Consider the following 17,195-nt stretch of genomic DNA (forward strand, 5'->3'; position numbering starts at 1 on the left):
GTACACAAGATTGATATACACCCCAATTTTATTACGTTTTCTAAAGAAAAGGCATCTATTCAGCAATACCCTTGGGAAAAACCGTATGTAAGATTACTGTCAGGCACTACAAACAACGCGCACCCAGATGCAAATATTACAATCGGCAAAGCAATATGGTTTAAATACCACACTAAAGTGACGGCTGAACTACAAATATAAACATCAATGACCCATCTCACAACACGTGACCAATGAATGATGATACACGATGTCCACGCCCTGAATCACGCAATCACGGTCTGCCGCAAAATGTGAATACATGCGCAGTATCGGGCCTGTGGAAGTGTACATTACGCATGCGTAATAAAGTGCCAGAAAATGTGGTTTCGTGGACGCATGCGTGATGAATGTGCGCATGCGTAGTAGCGGAAGTTACATTTTCGGTAGGTGTAACATTTTCGGTAGTGACAATCGTAATGCCCGGTGAACCCTATCATTGATTTGCTGTAATCGTAACTGTAGTGGAAGTATGTACATGTGCCGAAGGACAGTAAAAGCTTTAGATTTACTTACATTTGAATCGCGGAGTCGCTCCCAAGATTTTGCTCGCCTGAGTGTTTAAGCCCCGGGACTGTGGATGCAATAGTGCTCAAATTGCCTGTGGGTCTGTCTATTTTGTGAGTGTAAAGAAAAAGTAGGCGAGGGGAAAAAACAACTTCCTAGTCGGTTTTTTACCTTTTTGACCATAATGCCCCCCTTAGAAGGCAGTTTTTATTTAGCTTTTCTCGTTAAAACTTATTTCCATTCATAAAATGGGTTCTCGCCAGCATCACCATCAAGCTAACCAGCCATAATGTTATTGAGCCCCCTTGTAGGCATCGAACCTTCAACCGTGAGGTTAATCATCCAGCCTCCTTAAAAAAGTAGCAAAAATCCGGGCTACACGCGCACTGACTGCAGCCGCCGGCAGTCAACCCTGATGACGAAATTCACTTCACGTCCCTCCATTCGCAACTGATATTCCAACTGTGAAAGTTAAGTATGAATTGGCCTTTACCCGCTACATAACGACGCCTGTAGAGAAAGCAGGTTAAGAAACTTGTATGATGCACATCTGTCTTTTTTTTGAAAAAGCAGTTTACATCCTAACTTCAAAGGCAGTCGTAGAAGTACATACAGAATATTCTGTTTTCAGGTATTTGTGTGCTTTTTAGCTTGCAGTAGGTGTACTGTCTATGCACATTGTTTTGCAGTACACTACGTACCTTGCTGCTGTGTGCACCATAATTAACCCTCAGGGTTCAATATTTTGTACATTATCTATGGCGATTGACATGAGATTGAGCTGCTAAATAGGTAAAACTTATGTAATTAAACCAGATGTAATTCACACAAGCAATTAATGTGCATCTTCAGGATCCACACAGTAGATTCAGCGCATTTCAAACACACCTCACTGACTTATTGCACACATCTCTAACATCTAACGCATGTAGGGCTGATGTTACCATTTCATTCCATTTTCATAAGACGCTGAAGGATGGATAAGGTGGTGTTTTTTACATTAATTCAAGTTTAGTAAATATCTTTCATCTCCAAACTGCATTGCTCTTTCCCTGCAGAGGGTCCATGTCATCCAGCTAACCGGTGGATTCTTCTGGGACGTTGCAGTGCCTCTGAGAGCCGGTATCTGCTTCTGTTGGGGAAGGGGAGCAATCCCAAACCCACATGGCTTTAGGGACTGCCTCCTGGCTACAGCTGGGACAGGAGCTGGGCCGCACTGTCCACGTTGGCTGCTTCTCCTGGTGGTTCCCTAGCAACCTGCAGGCAATGGGGGAACTACAGGTCATATGTTTGTACACGTTGCTGCAGCATTATGGACAAAGCCTGTAGCACAGCCCATGTGGAATAAACCAGAAGCTGCTTGATCAGTTAATGGCGAAAAACACCCACCATCCTGGTCAGCTCGCCTCCATCGAATGTGTGTTTTTTTTTTTATCAAACTTTAATCATTCCGTGAGGCATATTAATACCACCATGACAAAAATAAAATCTGTCCACTTTCTCATTGTAACGAGATCCTTATCTTGATAAAATGAGTCATGTATCAGTGGACTGATTTCGAAAACTCATTAAACTTAAATTCACATCATTCCCTTTTCCTTGCATAAGGGGATGAAAGTAAACAGACTAATTCAGAAGGCACATTTGTCTTAAAGGAGAGAAATAAAAACAGGGCCCTCCACATCTCAGCGGTAAGCCATTCTACAGAAAACCAAGTCATATTTACAGGTGTGTATTTCAATGACATGAATGCTAAAGTAGAATGACCTCCTCCTGAGTGCCGCGACTCCCTTTACCTGTGGTAATTGTTTGGGTTCTTTGTCTGCCGTGCACTTCGACACACTCTGCACTTCGCGCTGGACGTCTGTGAATATTTTATTCAGGCTGTCCACCTTTTCATTCTTCACGGCACTGATCTGCAGTGAAAATGACAAGCTACCAGTTGAACGTTCGTACTATTTACCTTCAGCCCCAACCTGCAAAAACAGTAATGTTCTGCTTCAGACATCCCTGCAACTGAATGTCTCACAGTGACTCCAGATTATTTTCAGTGGGGCACAGTAAAACAAGATCCATCCAAATAGGGAAAAAAAGTCACTGACTTCTTTAAGTTCACAAAAAAAAAACAATTTTCTAAAATTACACAAGAATTATATCTATATCTACTTGGATCCAGAGAAGTTATAGGAAGACTACACTAATTTCTTCTAACTGCTGACCAGAGGGCAGTGCGGGGGAGTGTTTAGCAATTCTGGTCCCCTTACAAAATGTCACCTTGGACACCACTTCTCATATTGTATATATAATTTATGTATTCAAAGACCCCTGACAAGTGCTGGGCCCCCTGAATTTGTCAGGGTATCCATGCCCCTGCAACGTCCCTGCCGTTAACTTAAAACACACCAGACGCTAGTTTGATATTTCCAATGCACTCCACAGCACAATGGTCAGTGCTCAACTTCGTTACAGATGAAAGGTTGATAAAACTGTGTTCCGCATTCTGTGATAGATATTACTCAGAGCCGATTAAAACGGAGGGAAGCACCCGGGGGTCTGGAGTTTAGGGGGCGGTGCCAGGAGGGTCTGCCACTTAATGAGATAGCAACATGGAGGTTTTTTCGCCCCAGAACTTAATTTTATGAATTTTGTATAAGTACAATGAAAAAGAAAACAATTACTAACTGTTACAAAACAGGCGATAAGCAATCGCGGCAGACTTACTTGTTTCAGGCTGGTGGTGACAGACTTCGCCTTATTTTTCTTCTTCATGGGTTTGTTGGCGATCTGAAACACGCTCTTCTGCTTTTGACCCTTTGACTTATTTTTGGCCATGATTAGCTGCCGATAAAGATATACTGATTTATTTTAATGTTCATGTCATTTGAACTACATCAGGAACACGACATCCGAAGGAGACAAAGGAAAAAGATAAACTTCAATAAGACGACAAATTGACCTGGCTGGCTGGCTATCAATATGCGTTTGACAAGTTTGTATTGGAAAGAGTTTCAGTGTACATCGGAAGAGAGACGATCAATACGTACCTTAACTAGCAACGACGACTCCTCGTGTAAATTGTCGCTTTGACGTCATTGACATGCGACTACACGGCTCCACCAATAAGCGACGGCCGTACACAAGGACTCTGGGGCTCCGCAGCACGTGGTTAATGCGGAAGATCACAACGACAACTGGATTGGAGTTTCCCGTGTACTGCTCTTCGGGATAATTGTTCCTGCTGGTGTGCAGATCAGGGGAGAAATTCGTCTGAAATAACTGAGGGCGTTACTTTTTAAAAAAATTTGCAAACAATGCTGAAAGTCGCATACAAGGAGGGTTAAAAGAGTATGGTTAACCAGCATACCTGAAGTAATTTAAGGGCCAAGTTCAGGGTATTTGAACTCACGACATTCCAGGAACGGATACAGATCCCTAATTCGCTGAGCTGTGCAGCAGTCCATATAGACAGCTCTCCGTTATTCCTTAACGTGATGCGCTTTTCTAAATAGACTTCGTTTCTTTATTACTCAAGCTTTCACATTCCCGTTTTAATCGGCTTTTCTTTAAGGATGAATTACATGTTAATCCTGTGCATATGCTTGCGCAGGGCAATGTGTGTCCTAACTAAATCGTTTTTGCTTTTCAACGTGTATTTCTGTTACAGTTTCTTTAACTCGTAACTGGAATTATCCATCGTCGATTACAAATAGAATTATTTGCCGGCGCGGCGGGGCTAAGCGGGTTCGGATGCTGTCTGTGGTCGGAAGCTCACGGATTTAAATCCCCTATTCAGCACAATGATGTCACCATTAGGCCCTTGTGCAAGGCCCTTATCCCACAATTGTTCCAGGGACGGTCTGACCCTTTTTTCAACAATGTACGTCGCCTTGCATAAAAGCGTCTCCTAAATAAAACGTGAGCTGTATTGTTGACTGCTCCGCCGTGTATTTTGTTTGTCTACCACGAGGTGGCAGTAACAGCTAAAATTTCATTGCGAAAACAGGCAAATGTCACAGCAAACGTAAGTCATAATGTATACATCCATCTTCTAACTGCGGTACACCCTGGATGGGATTTCAGTCCAAAAACAACACGTTTGCTCTTAATATAGAGATAATGTAGTTTGTAATATATGATTGCATTCGGAATTGTGCATTTACGGATTAATAAAACGCTAAGGATATAACTTTTGTAAGAGCAAAAAGGTCTGAAAAATAGCAGGAAACTTTTTTATTTTCATGGTATATGCGGCGGTCCAATATTTTATTACACAAGTACATTTTTAGACAAATAGATAGACCTACCCCGCATGACAGAGTGTAGTATTATTTTTGTTGTATAGCCTAGGACAATGAAAACACTCAACGTTATAAACCCCATCGTTTAAGGCAATTTGTTCATTAATGGTCGATTGAAGACTGGATAAACTTTATTTCTTAGTAAAAGAAGTTTAAACAGTCTAATATTGAAAGAGTACACATCGATATTGGCTATAGTTACGTTTTTTTGTATCTAAAATGCGTTATACGCCATTACCATTTAACACGCTAGTTTACAAATATTTAAACTCATCTTATCTTAATATTATCTTAATATACTGACAAAGAAGAAATAGCATCACCCATGAGTATTTATTGAAAGGTGCAATTAGTGTGTAATTAATTGTTTCCGGGAAAGCATAATAATAATAATAATAATAATAATAATAATAATTATAGGATCCAGCAGCTATTCGTTGCTCGGAGCCCTAATAATTGCGGCCGGCTTATGGACAGTGGTTCATTGTCGCTTTAAGAGCAGTTGCGCTCGGAGAGGGCATATTGAAATCGTCGGATAGCGCGCCTTGGAGATACCATATCAATATGCGCGGAGCCAGATTTTCAGCAATAATAACTTCTATCAGATACTGGGATTTGGCGTATCTGTTTTTGCTTAGAGCGGCTTGTCTTTTTCTAAGTGGATGGTGCCGACGGAAGCAGGCATTTCTTCACATGCGGTGTCGGATTGCGGAAGGCGGCGTTGCCTTGATGTTTGCACTCGTTGACGGCGAAAGCGGCGCCTTCTCGTCGGTAGAAGATCGAGCCCCTTTACCCTGTTTCTTGCTGATAACATCATCCCCTGTGGCGAGCATAGCCGGGACGTGACAGGTGACACATTTTCCTACATCAGAAAACTGTGACATGCCTGCATTTATGATGCACTCCAGTAATAGGTGGATTGAACACCGTGTGCAGAGGAGACACGGCCACGCAGAGAGGAAAATAAAGACTGGACGGCTCATCGATTCATATCTTTAAAAAAAAACTCCTCCCGCAGCTCGCAGGGATCATGTGGCCAAACCCACTGCCTTGGAAGACGCACCAGCCCGAGGAGACTATATAAGTGTCAGAAAGCGGGGTTTATACCCGGCGCAGCGCATTTGGCTCAGAGGACCAGAGGCGCACCGACGGCCACGATGTCTCAAGGATGGGGATACGCACCGGAGAACGGTGAGATCCTCGCTGCGGCATTTTCTACCTATTGCTTTTAGTGAGCTGATTCATTTCCACAGCGTTAGTATTAATGGAAAAGGCAACCGGCGGCGCGGAGATACACGGGGATATGGAAGGTAATAGGTTATAGCATGTGGGTTATGTAACCCCCCTCTTTTGGATTTCAAGGTGACCGGCTTCGCTTACTGCAGGGTCGGAAGGCGCGTTTTCATTGCCAGGTGATAGCAGGAGTCAGATGCTCTAATCGATGAGATCGGCTCCTAGAATAAACCCCTATAATAATACATTCGACCCGGGTTACTGTGCATCCTGTATCGGCTATTTGGCCAGAGTGGTGCAGAGGTGTAACATGTGTACCACGGCTCTGTCACAGGACCAGACAAATGGGCCGAAAAGTTTTCCATTGCCGACGGACCCCGGCAATCTCCCATAGACATCTGTCCCGGCGCGGCGCAGTACGAGCCCGACCTGCAGCCGCTCATCCTGAAGTACGACCCCGGCACCTCAAGTAGCATCATCAACAGCGGCTACTCCATCCAAGTGGACTTCGCCGACGACACCGACAGTTCAAGTTAGTGAGCCGGTGCCGTTTAAAAACCTCCACATAACGGTGTACCGGCCAATGCCTGCAGCGGTCCTGATGCAAATGAATGGGTGCCTGCGCAGCTCTCAATGGATCTATGAATGCATGCGGTTTTATTACCCGATTTGCAAAAACTTGTAACATCTGCACTACCAGTTATATATTTAAATGCCACATAACTGAATCATTATCAAGTATACACACAGTAATCCCAGAACTGCATTTGTGCATTCAGATCAGTTGTAATCCAGGTGAAATTTCGAGGGAACTAATTAAACAGGACGACTTTGGATGTGTATAATCAACCATATTTAATAATGACCGTGCACTACTGCTAATTAATATGATTTTATAAGGTTCACTTCCAGGTCTGATCTCCGTGAGCTTTATTCTGAACAGAGCCATTAACTCATTTTTGCATAGGCCTATATGGCGATATAATTTAATTGTGTCCTTGAATCCTCCTCAAGGACAATTTTCCTTGCTCTTTTTTTTAACTCAAATGCCGCAACAGCTGTAGCATAGGAACATTTCAAATGGAAAACAGATATTCTGCTTAACTTGGCGAATGGCCTGTTTCCGTCTACCGCCTTTATAAAGCCTTCAGATTATCTGACTCTATTTCGGGATGCTACTTGTGGTACTGGAGGGTTAGCTGCACTAAGATAGTGATCAGTGCTCACCATGCGTGCACAAATTTTATATACACAGCAATCAAAATAAGGAACTAAAACTCAGCAGCCACAAATAAACACGCAAGTAAATGTGTCCTACGCACACACATCGACACGCAGAAACCTTGAAAAGGCAGCGAATGTGGAGCAGATTATACCTAATACATCCTGTTTATCTGACCCAGTCTAGCACGAAGGGAAAGGCGTTGAGAAGAGAATGATTGTAGGAAACTGAGCACCAGGGCCGCTCTGTGGAACTTATGTAACGGCTGCAGCCGCTCAGGGTCTCCAGGCTTTGGGTTCATGGTCACTGAAGACCCGCCGTAGCAGAAAACGTGTGCGTCAACAGTGAAATGCAGGACAATGCTGAATAGGAGAAAAAAGAAGAAAAAAAGATGAAAAAGCTGACTTCTTGGGTTAGGTGTCCACCATCTCCAGAGTCTTGGAACGTCAACCCGCTACCGGACAGAGTGTCCGAGGGGGCTGCGTAGAGGTGTGAGTTTTGGGGTCGATTTTCGACGCGGTGAGATAGTCTCCGTTAATATAAGTCATCAATCGTCGATAAAAGAGAGGCGAACGTTAGTTCAGCCTCTCGGATTGTAATTAGCCACCAGGTCAAAGGTTGTTAGCGTTGAGTTTAATTTGGTGTATTTGCTGCGTGCCACACACATAATTACTAGGCGCCTATTAATAGCTTCCAGTTCAAGACAAGTCAAGTGGCTTTTTCTTGTCATCTCAAGCATGTACAGTTGGTACAGTACACAGTGAAACGGATCAATGTTTCTCCAGGACCTTGGTGCTACGTAAAACAACGCAGGACTACAAAGCTACACAGAATGAGCTGACGTCTCTCTGCCGCTGTGCTATCAGCGAGCGCATTCAGAGATGATCCCCGTTGTCAGATAGAGGTCTGACTGTTGTGTTATGGAGCGAATAATGAGCCTGTCTCGTATCCAAGGCAGTACGCTTTGATGTTATGCACGTTGCCCCTTCACGGAGTAAAACATTAATGCTGATACCATTCAGTTCAGAACTCGGGAGTCTGGAACCCTTGATGGGATGTGAGATGCTCACCTTCTGGGTAGAACTGACCACTGTGCGGATCTCTGCCCACAGCACTGACCGGGGGACCCATCTCAGGAACCTACCGCCTGCGGCAATTCCACTTCCACTGGGGGGCGAGCGACGACAGGGGCTCAGAGCACACAGTGGATGGGACCAAGTTCCCAGCTGAGGTACAGGAATCCTGCCACCTTCGGCTCACCATCCAGAGTCGTAATGGAAAGGTGTTCTGTACAATCAGACGTAGACAGACAGACTGATAATGGACACTGCAAAAGCTGGATCTGTATAGCCAGCTAAAAGTTTGCCCTGAGTTTTGTTCATCGCTTGCTACAGTTAATTTAACAGGTCTTCTCTACCCCAGCTCCACCTGGTGCACTGGAACACTAAGTACCCCAGATTCGCGGAGGCTGCTGCTCAGCCAGACGGCCTGGCTGTGGTGGGCGTCTTCCTGCAGGTCTGTTTCACTCCTGGCACTGCTGCCTTGCTGCTGTTTGTGGTTCACTACACTAAGACATGAATTATGACTCCTATCTGTTACTGGAGGTTCCTCAAGGACAGTGTTTCCCAATTCAGTCCCCTGGGACCCATTGAGAGTCCACATTTATGCTTCCATCCAGCTCCCGGTGTGGACTGTCTGGCAGGGAGCTCGGAGGGAGCAAAAACATGGGCTGACTGTGGGTCCCCGAGGACCAGATTAGGAAGTACAAGATCTTCAGTACCAGGAGGGAAGGATGGATGTGTGGATGAATGGATGGACGGACTGTTATTTAAATCAGTCGTTAATATGTGTGTGGTTCTCTGTCAGATCAGTGATGCCAATCCACATCTACAAACGGTTCTCGATGTCCTGGATGCTGTCAAGACCAAGGTAGGGCTGTGCCAGGAAGCCCAGATGGCCCGATAGCCTGATGCTCGTTACTGTGGCAACCTGACCTGGCATTAACCTTTAGCTCTCGCATCTATTTCACTCCAGGGCAAGCAGACAACGTTCACAGACTTTGATCCCTCAATCCTGCTGCCTGGTTCTCTGGACTATTGGACTTATGACGGGTCCCTGACCACACCCCCGCTGCTGGAGAGTGTGACCTGGATTGTGCTGAAGGAGCCAATCAGTGTCAGTTCTGACCAGGTTAGGCCCTGCCCCCTCTCCTCTTTGATGCCCCTGTTACCTGCTGCTTAGAAACAAATATAATCCACAGTTTATGTAAGTGAGCTTCTAAATATAACTTTTTATCTGGTCTGGCTTGTGAAACCAGATGCGAATACTTTTATCTTCTTGCTCCTCAACCATATCCTCTTTCATCTGGCACTCGTCAAAACTGACGCAAGACAAGCTGTACCTGAGTTAACCTTTCAAGCAGCCAGTGCCAATGTCTTCCTCAGTCCAACGGCTGAAAAGTTACAGCTACTCATATGGGTCGGCTGCAGGGATCCTGACGTCTGAGATTCGGGATGTTATGAGCGGCATTGTGTCCCGATTCTCTCCTACTCCAGCCCCAGCACCTTGAGGTTGTGGGTTCTGATCTCGGGCAGGGTGCAGGCTAGTGAGAGGCAGCCCCACTCTTCTGGAGGGTGACGAGGTAGCCACGTGCTCCTCCCCCCCCCCCCCCTTAACTCCCACTCCATCTCCCCACAGATGGAGACATTCCGCGGCCTCCTGTTCACCTCCGAGGGGGAGGAGCCCTGCTGCATGGTGGATAACTATCGCCCCCAACAGGCACTCAAGGGGCGCACTGTGCGTGCCTCTTTTGAGTGAATATCAGCAACATCAGCCTGTTGGCCCCACCCCCTGTCATGACCACACCCACCCATACTTGACTCCACCCCCTTTGGAGAAGCACAGAACCTTCACAGAACTTAACCGCCCCCCCAAGTGTCTGTTTCCCACTCTAGTGCAAGTAATTCCTCTCCTGCTCCCCAACACCTCCTGTGATTGGGTGGGGTGGGGGGCTGAGATTCCATGCCTGATCTGCTGTGGACCATCACGGGTTCAAACACGCAAAAGTCTCATGACACCATGTCGCAATTCAGGAAACAGGATGTAGCCATAACGAAGCACCCCGTGGCCGAAGTGACACGCCCTCATTTTGTCGTCTGCCGTCAGATACTAATCCCTGCTCGCCGGGTTCCCGGAGACTGCCGCTCCATCTGACCCCCCAAAATCTGTCGCCACCCGGCAGCGAGACATGCAGTCACGCACAGCAGTCCCACGAAATGTGGCAGCCTTGTCCGTAATGGCGGTGTGAGGCCACTCAGTGCTGAGATTTACATTTCCCATCTCACGTTCCGCCCCAGGCGCTAGCTGAATTATTAGTTTGGCAGCTTTTTAATTTATTATTTTCCTTTGCGAAATGATTCTTATGTTGTTTTATTCCTAGAATCTCCTCCTGGCATGTTCTGAGACATTGGTGGGGGGGGGGGGGGGCGGTCACAGAGTGACTGGAGGCAGATGAATGAATGGACCAGAGGAATTAATTAATCTAGCATTTATGCCAGTTGTTCATTTTTTTTCCATCATAAACTAAACATACTTATGTGTTTTTCTCGGGAAATCTGTTCATGGCAGAGTTTATTTTAAGCCTTTAAGATAAGCAATATTGTCAGAGACCTGCTGGGAGAGTGTGGTGTAATTCTGCTGTTAGTTAAATAAATCTATTTTATGACTTTTCTCAGCTGTGTGTGTGTGCTTGGTGTCGAGGTAATGCCACTTTGAAATGGGGATTTGGGGTCACAGGAGCACACATGTAACATGAACATGACCTTTGCACAGGTCTGCTTGTGAATAGCCCATTGGCGCCTCCTAGAGGGGCTGACTAGTCTAGCGGGAGAAAGAAGATGCTGCTGTCCAGCTGGACTCCAGTGCTTCAGTGCATTTTGACGTGGCCCAGTCTCCAAAGATACACAAGCACACTGTGATTGAACTTTGTCCATTGAACTATTAAATCCACAAGACGTTAATCATCACCTCAGAATCTCACACAGAGCTGCAGAGACCCGAAAATCAAGCACAGAGCTGTATCATTCTTCATCCAAGGCCTAACTCTCATCATAATTCAGTAAACTGTACTTTGTCTCCCAAGGACAGCCTTAGCTAACAAAATACAGACCCACGTCACTGTTTCAAGGACAGACCCGCTTAATCAGAGTTGCGTCACCGTGCATCATGGGTACAGGCATTAGTAATCGAATGCGGAACTACATCTGCAATACTTCATATCCCTAAGGAGAGAGATACCCCAAGACGGGCTAGCGATACCCTTTGCCTCAAGGACAGAGCATATTAAACGGAAGCGAGTGACACCGCCGAGCGCGGGAACAGAAGGGGGGGGGGGGGGGGGGGGGTTGGCTGGCGGAGAAAGATGGAGGACAGGAAGGGAAAGCTGGAGTCACGCATTAGCTGACCCCAGTCTGCCAGCTGGAGGTGACTCAGAGAGTCATGTGACCCTTAATCGCAGGCAGCGCGCGACATCATGGCCACGTGAGAGACCTAACGGGCACACATCACCGTGCCGTGGTTCTCACGTGTCTGGGGTGCAGGGGGGTGGCAGTCACCTTGTCCCTATCCTTTACCACAGAGAGAGAGAAGTGTAAATGAACAGAGGGGGGTAGGCACTGTCGCAGGGCTTCAGAGTGCTACTGAGGCAGAATATACAGCCCTACTCCCCCCCTCCCAGTATGAAGGCGGGCAGCCAATGTCGAAGCGACAAAGCTCATTCCCACAGCAGCTGAGGTCAGGTAACCATCAAGATCCTCGGCGGGGTGAGTTTGCCAGGAGACGGCGTTCGGCTCCCCGCCACCGGAGCAGCCTTTCCGGAACCTTCCCGGGCGACGTCGGCCTCAGCAACCAGCTCTGCTGCCCTCGGTCTCATCTCCAGGGTTCCCAGTGTCACATACTCCAGACGAGCGTACAGCGCGATGGCGTCTTGTCCGGTGCTGGAGCCTGTCTGCCGCGTTACGTTTCAGACTGCTGCCTGCCGACGGGACACCCATTATCTGCATGCCAAGAGCGTCAGGAAGGTGTCCGGTACAGTACCCACAATGCCTTAGGGTTAGGCTTAGGCCGCCCATAGCTATGTCCTGGTCAACGTGACCCCGCCCACTCCATGCGTAGGTACAGAGATTGGCGGGTATCCATGGTGACTGCGTGGGAGCTGTGTAGGAACCCAGCATACACGGGACGCCTAAGTGCTGCCAGCAGGAGAGTAGCCGGCATTTAACGCCCTCTGCGTACCTGAAGCGGCAGCGTGGAGAGTGTATTTATAACACAGCAAAAAGCAGACTGAAAATGCGGCTGCACTGCAGGCTGACTCAGGCGGAATGCCGGTCACGACTCACCAGGCCGGGCACATGTGACGCACACACGCCACGTACACGGGCGCTGAGGGGCCGTACCGAGGCCAGTCCCCGTCGTGCTGAACGAGCTGCTAATATCACGTCTCGAACCCTGGTCGTTTCATAAACTGTGGGGTGGTTGTTGGGGGGGGGGAGGTAGGGTGCAGAGAGATGTATATAATTAAGGGGTGTCGATATATGGGTGTGTTTTAAAAAAATCCCTCTTCATCTAAGGCTATGGGCATCAATAAAGCAATGATCCAGTAGCAGTTGCCCTGGGGGCTTTGGGCAGGGATAACGTAAAGCCCTTTGAGGCAATGTAATGTGAAAATGCGGCATATGAATCACATTGAAGTTCATTTAATCAAATCCACAAAAAGGTAAAATGGCAAAAATAATAAAACGAAAAGAAGAAGTTTAGATTTTTAGCCTTCTGGCTTTGTTTCAAGCTCCCAGTGAAGATAGAAGCCAGTTTGCAAGTGCTGAATGTCAAAACAGCCCCCAGCCAGGTGAGATGAGGGCGTCCCTATAGAACTTGCTGTGGGAAAATAAAAGAACCTGTTTAGCCACCACCTAGAGCCAAACAAGACAGATAACGTACGGGAGGGGTCGCTTTTATGGTCACCCAGGAAGACTGACCCGGTGGTTTCCCTCACTGTCAGCAGCAGCAGAGTAACTGGAGGGGGGTTAATGTGTTCCTCATTCCCACTTTCATTTGCAGCCTTGACCTCAAGCAACTGAAGAATCACCTGTGGAGGAGAAACCACCATGCAGCTACATCTCAGCACGGGAGACCCCTCAGAGACCGCTCCTCATGTTTTTTTTTACTGCTCCTCACTTGTCATTAGTGATTCAACATCCTGGAGCTGAGTGGATTTTTATTTCAACTCATTTTTCATTCATTAATATCGAGCAACATTCTCAGATTGAGGCCAGCTTAGCCAACAAACGTCGTGGTCAGAATCGCATAGCATGGGATCAGACCTACTTCCATTTGATATGGACGGTAATTACGATGACGTTCTTGCTTCCTGTAGCTTGACTCGATCTGATTGGCTCGTTATGTCTCTTCCCTGGCCTGATAGGCAACAGAATGAAGATTGATAGGAGGAAGGAGGATTAGGAACCATCCCATTAATCCCATCAGGCCACGTTGTTATTCTGTCATTCATAAAGCTGCTTGCTCTGTGGTTTCTTATTACTACATAACCAGCCGTTTCTGCACCTCTACCTAGATCCATATGGGTGGGTTTCGGCCAATCCTCAGGGCCCTCCCACAAGGCGGATCACTGCCAGCCAATCAGCAAAGCCTTAAGTGCCTCATTCGAGTGTGCAGGAGATAAAGTGTAATTTAAATTTGTAGACTGATGTGATTATCTGACGGCAGATTTGGAAACTGAGGTGATACATGGGTTTGGCTCTGATGAAAGGTGGGGCATTCTTGGGTAGGGGAGGAGCATTTCAGTTGTACCTGTCAAAGGAGACCCCTGGCCCCCAAACTCCCCCGAGCCCCAGCTGTGTGGAATTGAAGACGGAATGTTCTGGAAACACCAGTGCCATTCCCTTCATAATGAGGCCCTGCTCAATGCAACAGCTGCACATCTGGTGTCACGCGAAGCATGAATCCCCCCGACAGATACGCTACACTCCACTAAGCGTTCGTGATGAGCACGGCTGGTCGGTGTGATTGACCTGCCGTGTCACTGCCTGTGAACTGGTGCCCCTCACTCAGCGAATCGGGGTGGAGGCGATGTGTCAGCTGGGAGCCGTGGGGGGGGGCAGCAGTCCTCCTGGGGCCCTGCACTCTTAGGGAGGCCCTGATCCTGACTTCAGGCCTGTCGGGGCACAGGCTGCTGAGCGCAGGAAAAGCTCAAGCTAACGAGCCGCGAGATATAACGAACACACGCAGCAACGAACACACGCACAAACATGCAGAGACATGCACACAAGCATGCACATGTGGACTCACAATACATAACTTCAGAATCACGGTCCATGTTTCAAATGATTTTTCATCTTGATTCCAGCGCATGTGAGGCACTCAATGACGTGCCATTGCAGGAAATGCAGCAGTTGCAGCATCCACGACACCTGCACCTGCAGCACATTAAGATCTATGTCCAGAAGCACTCTACATGCCATAGAGGGTGTCTGCGTGTCTGCTGTGGTCCCCACACTGTGTAATATCACCCCACTGGCGAAACCACCTGGTTTGGCCATTTGAGATGATCTCCCACAGTGTCTGTCTCCATGGAGACAGGCGTCCCTCAAACCCGAGTCCTGGAAGACTGGCAATGGGCCTCGTCGTCGCACATGCTCGTGAAGATTCCTGTCCTGTGTAATTCCAAAGCCCAGCAGACTGCCAGCAGCACTGCTGGGCGATTAACGCGAGCTGCGGTCGCTAGCCTGAGCAGCTAATGGCTAATTAGCGGCTAAATCGCGACACTGATAATGATGATAATGCCGACCGTGCAGCCACACTTCATGACAGTGATGAAATTAAGGCTCTCTGCCTAGCTACACCTGACAGACGGCTATGTGCTGTCTGCCCCCCAGAGCAAGAGACACATGGCAAAAGCCACAACAGGGCTATGTGTGAATTAAGTGTAGTGCTGTACTGCATATGATGCCTGGAGTCACACACTGAGCTGAAATTTTCCTTGGTCGTAGGGCAAAAACAAGTAATAAATTGAATATAAATACTAAGACATATAAACATTATGTAGACATGACATTTTAAGACATGACATAAAGACACAGACACAGTAAACCACCCGACTCGTGGGGAAAAACTGTGTAAATTGGTACAGAAGTTTGGTATTGAAGTAGAATGTAGAAGAAAGAAATTGATTTAGATACAGAGGCATGAGTTTGACAGTGAGGAGCCAGATTATTCAGCAGTTAAATCATCTGCATTAACCAAACGCCTCATCCTGCTGACAGCATGCAGGTACATAAAAAGTTGGCTTTGAAAAAATGTGTCAAAACTCCTCAGGAAGGCAGTAACATACGTGCGTGTGTGTGGGTGGGTGGGAGTGAGGGGTATAGAGTTTCTGCCCCAATTCAGCCCCGAACAGGCCTTGTTATGTGGTGGGGAGGGATCCGGTTTCAGAATAGCGGGCCCCGTGGGGGTTAAATTCAGGACATTACCAGCACCTCTGCCTGATGACGTTTTCTTTGTTTACCTCCTGTTGAATGACAAAGTGGAGAAGGTGGGGAATGTGGGTGGGAGACGGATCTGACGGCAGACTGCACGCTTACAGGCAGTGGGGATCGACCTGGGGACGAAAGGGCCTCCTGTCTTGGTGGGAGTGACTTAGCTGCTGGTGCCCGGGGCCGCCAGGCGCTGGGTGTTCACTTGCTAAGCTGCAGGACATCCACTGCAGAACCTCGGGATGATACTACAAAACAATAGTCAGCGCTTCAGGTTAAATTCTAGCTCATGCTAACAGGGTTCGAACGAAAGTGACTGCTGGGAGAGTGAACGACAAGCTCCTAAGCCTTCATTATCCTCTCGGATTGCCCTCTGGGAATTAATAAAATATCTATCAATCTTCTTGGGAAGGCAGAAGTTAACCCCTGACTCCACTGTAAATATGACCTTGTTGCACAGCAGCACTAATCCGCTAATTGGCTAATGCACTAATTGACTAAAGTGCTAACTGGTGATTGGCTAATCGACACGCCAATTAGAGAAAGTAGCTGTGCCTATCTGACCCCCACTCTAGGTGGCAGTATGGAGGGCATGTCACAAATGTCTCTGAAGATGAAGCACCAAGGTTTTGTGAAAATGTGAAATTTTGTTGTTTTTCATTTCGGCACCATGGAAAAACACAAACACACATGTATAAATCCTGTCTAAAGTTTGGACACACCAAGCCACCTACAAAGGAGAGCATTAGAAGGTCTCATCACATGACCTGGCCACCTGACCTAAACCCAGTATAAATGGTTTTGGAGGAAAAGCAGCCAATGAGAGCTCAGCATATATGTGGGACCTCCTTCAGGACGGCTAGAAAAGCATCTCAGGAGGCCACCTCATGAAACTGGTGTAGAGGAGACAGTATGGTCAGCCAGTTCCTGGAGGAACTGGGGTTAGGGCCTTGCTCAAAGGCCCAGTAGTGGGATCACTGTGCCGATCCAGGGATTTGAACCTACAACTTTCTGAGACCCAAAGAACATTCCCATATCCTGCTGCAGTCCAGAGTGTTAATCTTCAGATCCAAGTCCTGGACCCCACAGTCACACACTGAACAGACAACAAAGACACACCCAAACTCGAGTTCTCTCTGGGCTTGGCTTAGAGCTCAAGGCTAGTGATGATTGTGCACTGACAGTGAGTGAGTGTAATATCAGACAGATATGTACCAGCTCAGGCTGAAGCAGAGACTCAGCGCCTCCTTCCTCAGACTATCAGGGCCTAACCTGGGACTTGGATGGCGTGTAATGCAGGACATAGCACATTTTTTTTCGGAATAAGTGCCTTTTTGCAAGGCAATATCA

At 47.3% G+C, this 17,195-nt stretch overlaps 2 protein-coding genes across 2 annotated transcripts; one reads left to right on the forward strand and one right to left on the reverse strand.

Annotated features, from left to right (window-relative positions):
- Nucleotides 1-10: 10 nt before the first annotated feature.
- LOC140588650 (ribosomal biogenesis factor-like) lies at nucleotides 11-3,757 on the reverse strand. The gene is made up of 4 exons (XM_072710474.1): nucleotides 3,591-3,757; nucleotides 3,268-3,384; nucleotides 2,343-2,462; nucleotides 11-1,803 (listed from the first exon to the last, which is right to left on the reverse strand). The coding sequence occupies exons 2-4, from the start codon at nucleotides 3,376-3,378 to the stop codon at nucleotides 1,735-1,737; spliced, it is 300 nt and encodes a 99-aa protein (XP_072566575.1). The 5' UTR covers nucleotides 3,379-3,384; nucleotides 3,591-3,757; the 3' UTR covers nucleotides 11-1,734.
- A 1,765-nt stretch (nucleotides 3,758-5,522) lies between these two features.
- LOC111838699 (carbonic anhydrase-like) lies at nucleotides 5,523-11,028 on the forward strand. The gene is made up of 7 exons (XM_023801935.2): nucleotides 5,523-6,035; nucleotides 6,412-6,609; nucleotides 8,412-8,530; nucleotides 8,722-8,814; nucleotides 9,166-9,228; nucleotides 9,334-9,489; nucleotides 9,997-11,028. Exons 1-7 carry the CDS (start codon nucleotides 6,002-6,004, stop codon nucleotides 10,114-10,116), a joined length of 783 nt encoding a protein of 260 aa, XP_023657703.1. The 5' UTR covers nucleotides 5,523-6,001; the 3' UTR covers nucleotides 10,117-11,028.
- Nucleotides 11,029-17,195: the final 6,167 nt, after the last annotated feature.

The sequence above is a fragment of the Paramormyrops kingsleyae genome, chromosome 4 (assembly GCF_048594095.1).
Source record: "Paramormyrops kingsleyae isolate MSU_618 chromosome 4, PKINGS_0.4, whole genome shotgun sequence".
In the NCBI taxonomy this organism is placed as follows: Eukaryota; Metazoa; Chordata; class Actinopteri; order Osteoglossiformes; family Mormyridae; genus Paramormyrops; species Paramormyrops kingsleyae.

Coding starts and splice junctions, on each gene's coding strand:
- LOC140588650 (XM_072710474.1), bottom strand. CDS start 3,378: ATGGCCAAAAATAAGTCAAAGGGTCAAAAGCAGAAGAGCGTGTTTCAG. Junction 2,463..3,267: donor TCACCACCAGCCTGAAACAA/GTAAGTCTGCCG, acceptor TTTTCACTGCAG/ATCAGTGCCGTGAAGAATGA. Junction 1,804..2,342: donor AACCCAAACAATTACCACAG/GTAAAGGGAGTC, acceptor CATTGCCTGCAG/GTTGCTAGGGAACCACCAGG.
- LOC111838699 (XM_023801935.2), top strand. CDS start 6,002: ATGTCTCAAGGATGGGGATACGCACCGGAGAACG. Junction 6,036..6,411: donor GGGATACGCACCGGAGAACG/GTGAGATCCTCG, acceptor GCTCTGTCACAG/GACCAGACAAATGGGCCGAA. Junction 8,531..8,721: donor GGACCAAGTTCCCAGCTGAG/GTACAGGAATCC, acceptor TCTCTACCCCAG/CTCCACCTGGTGCACTGGAA.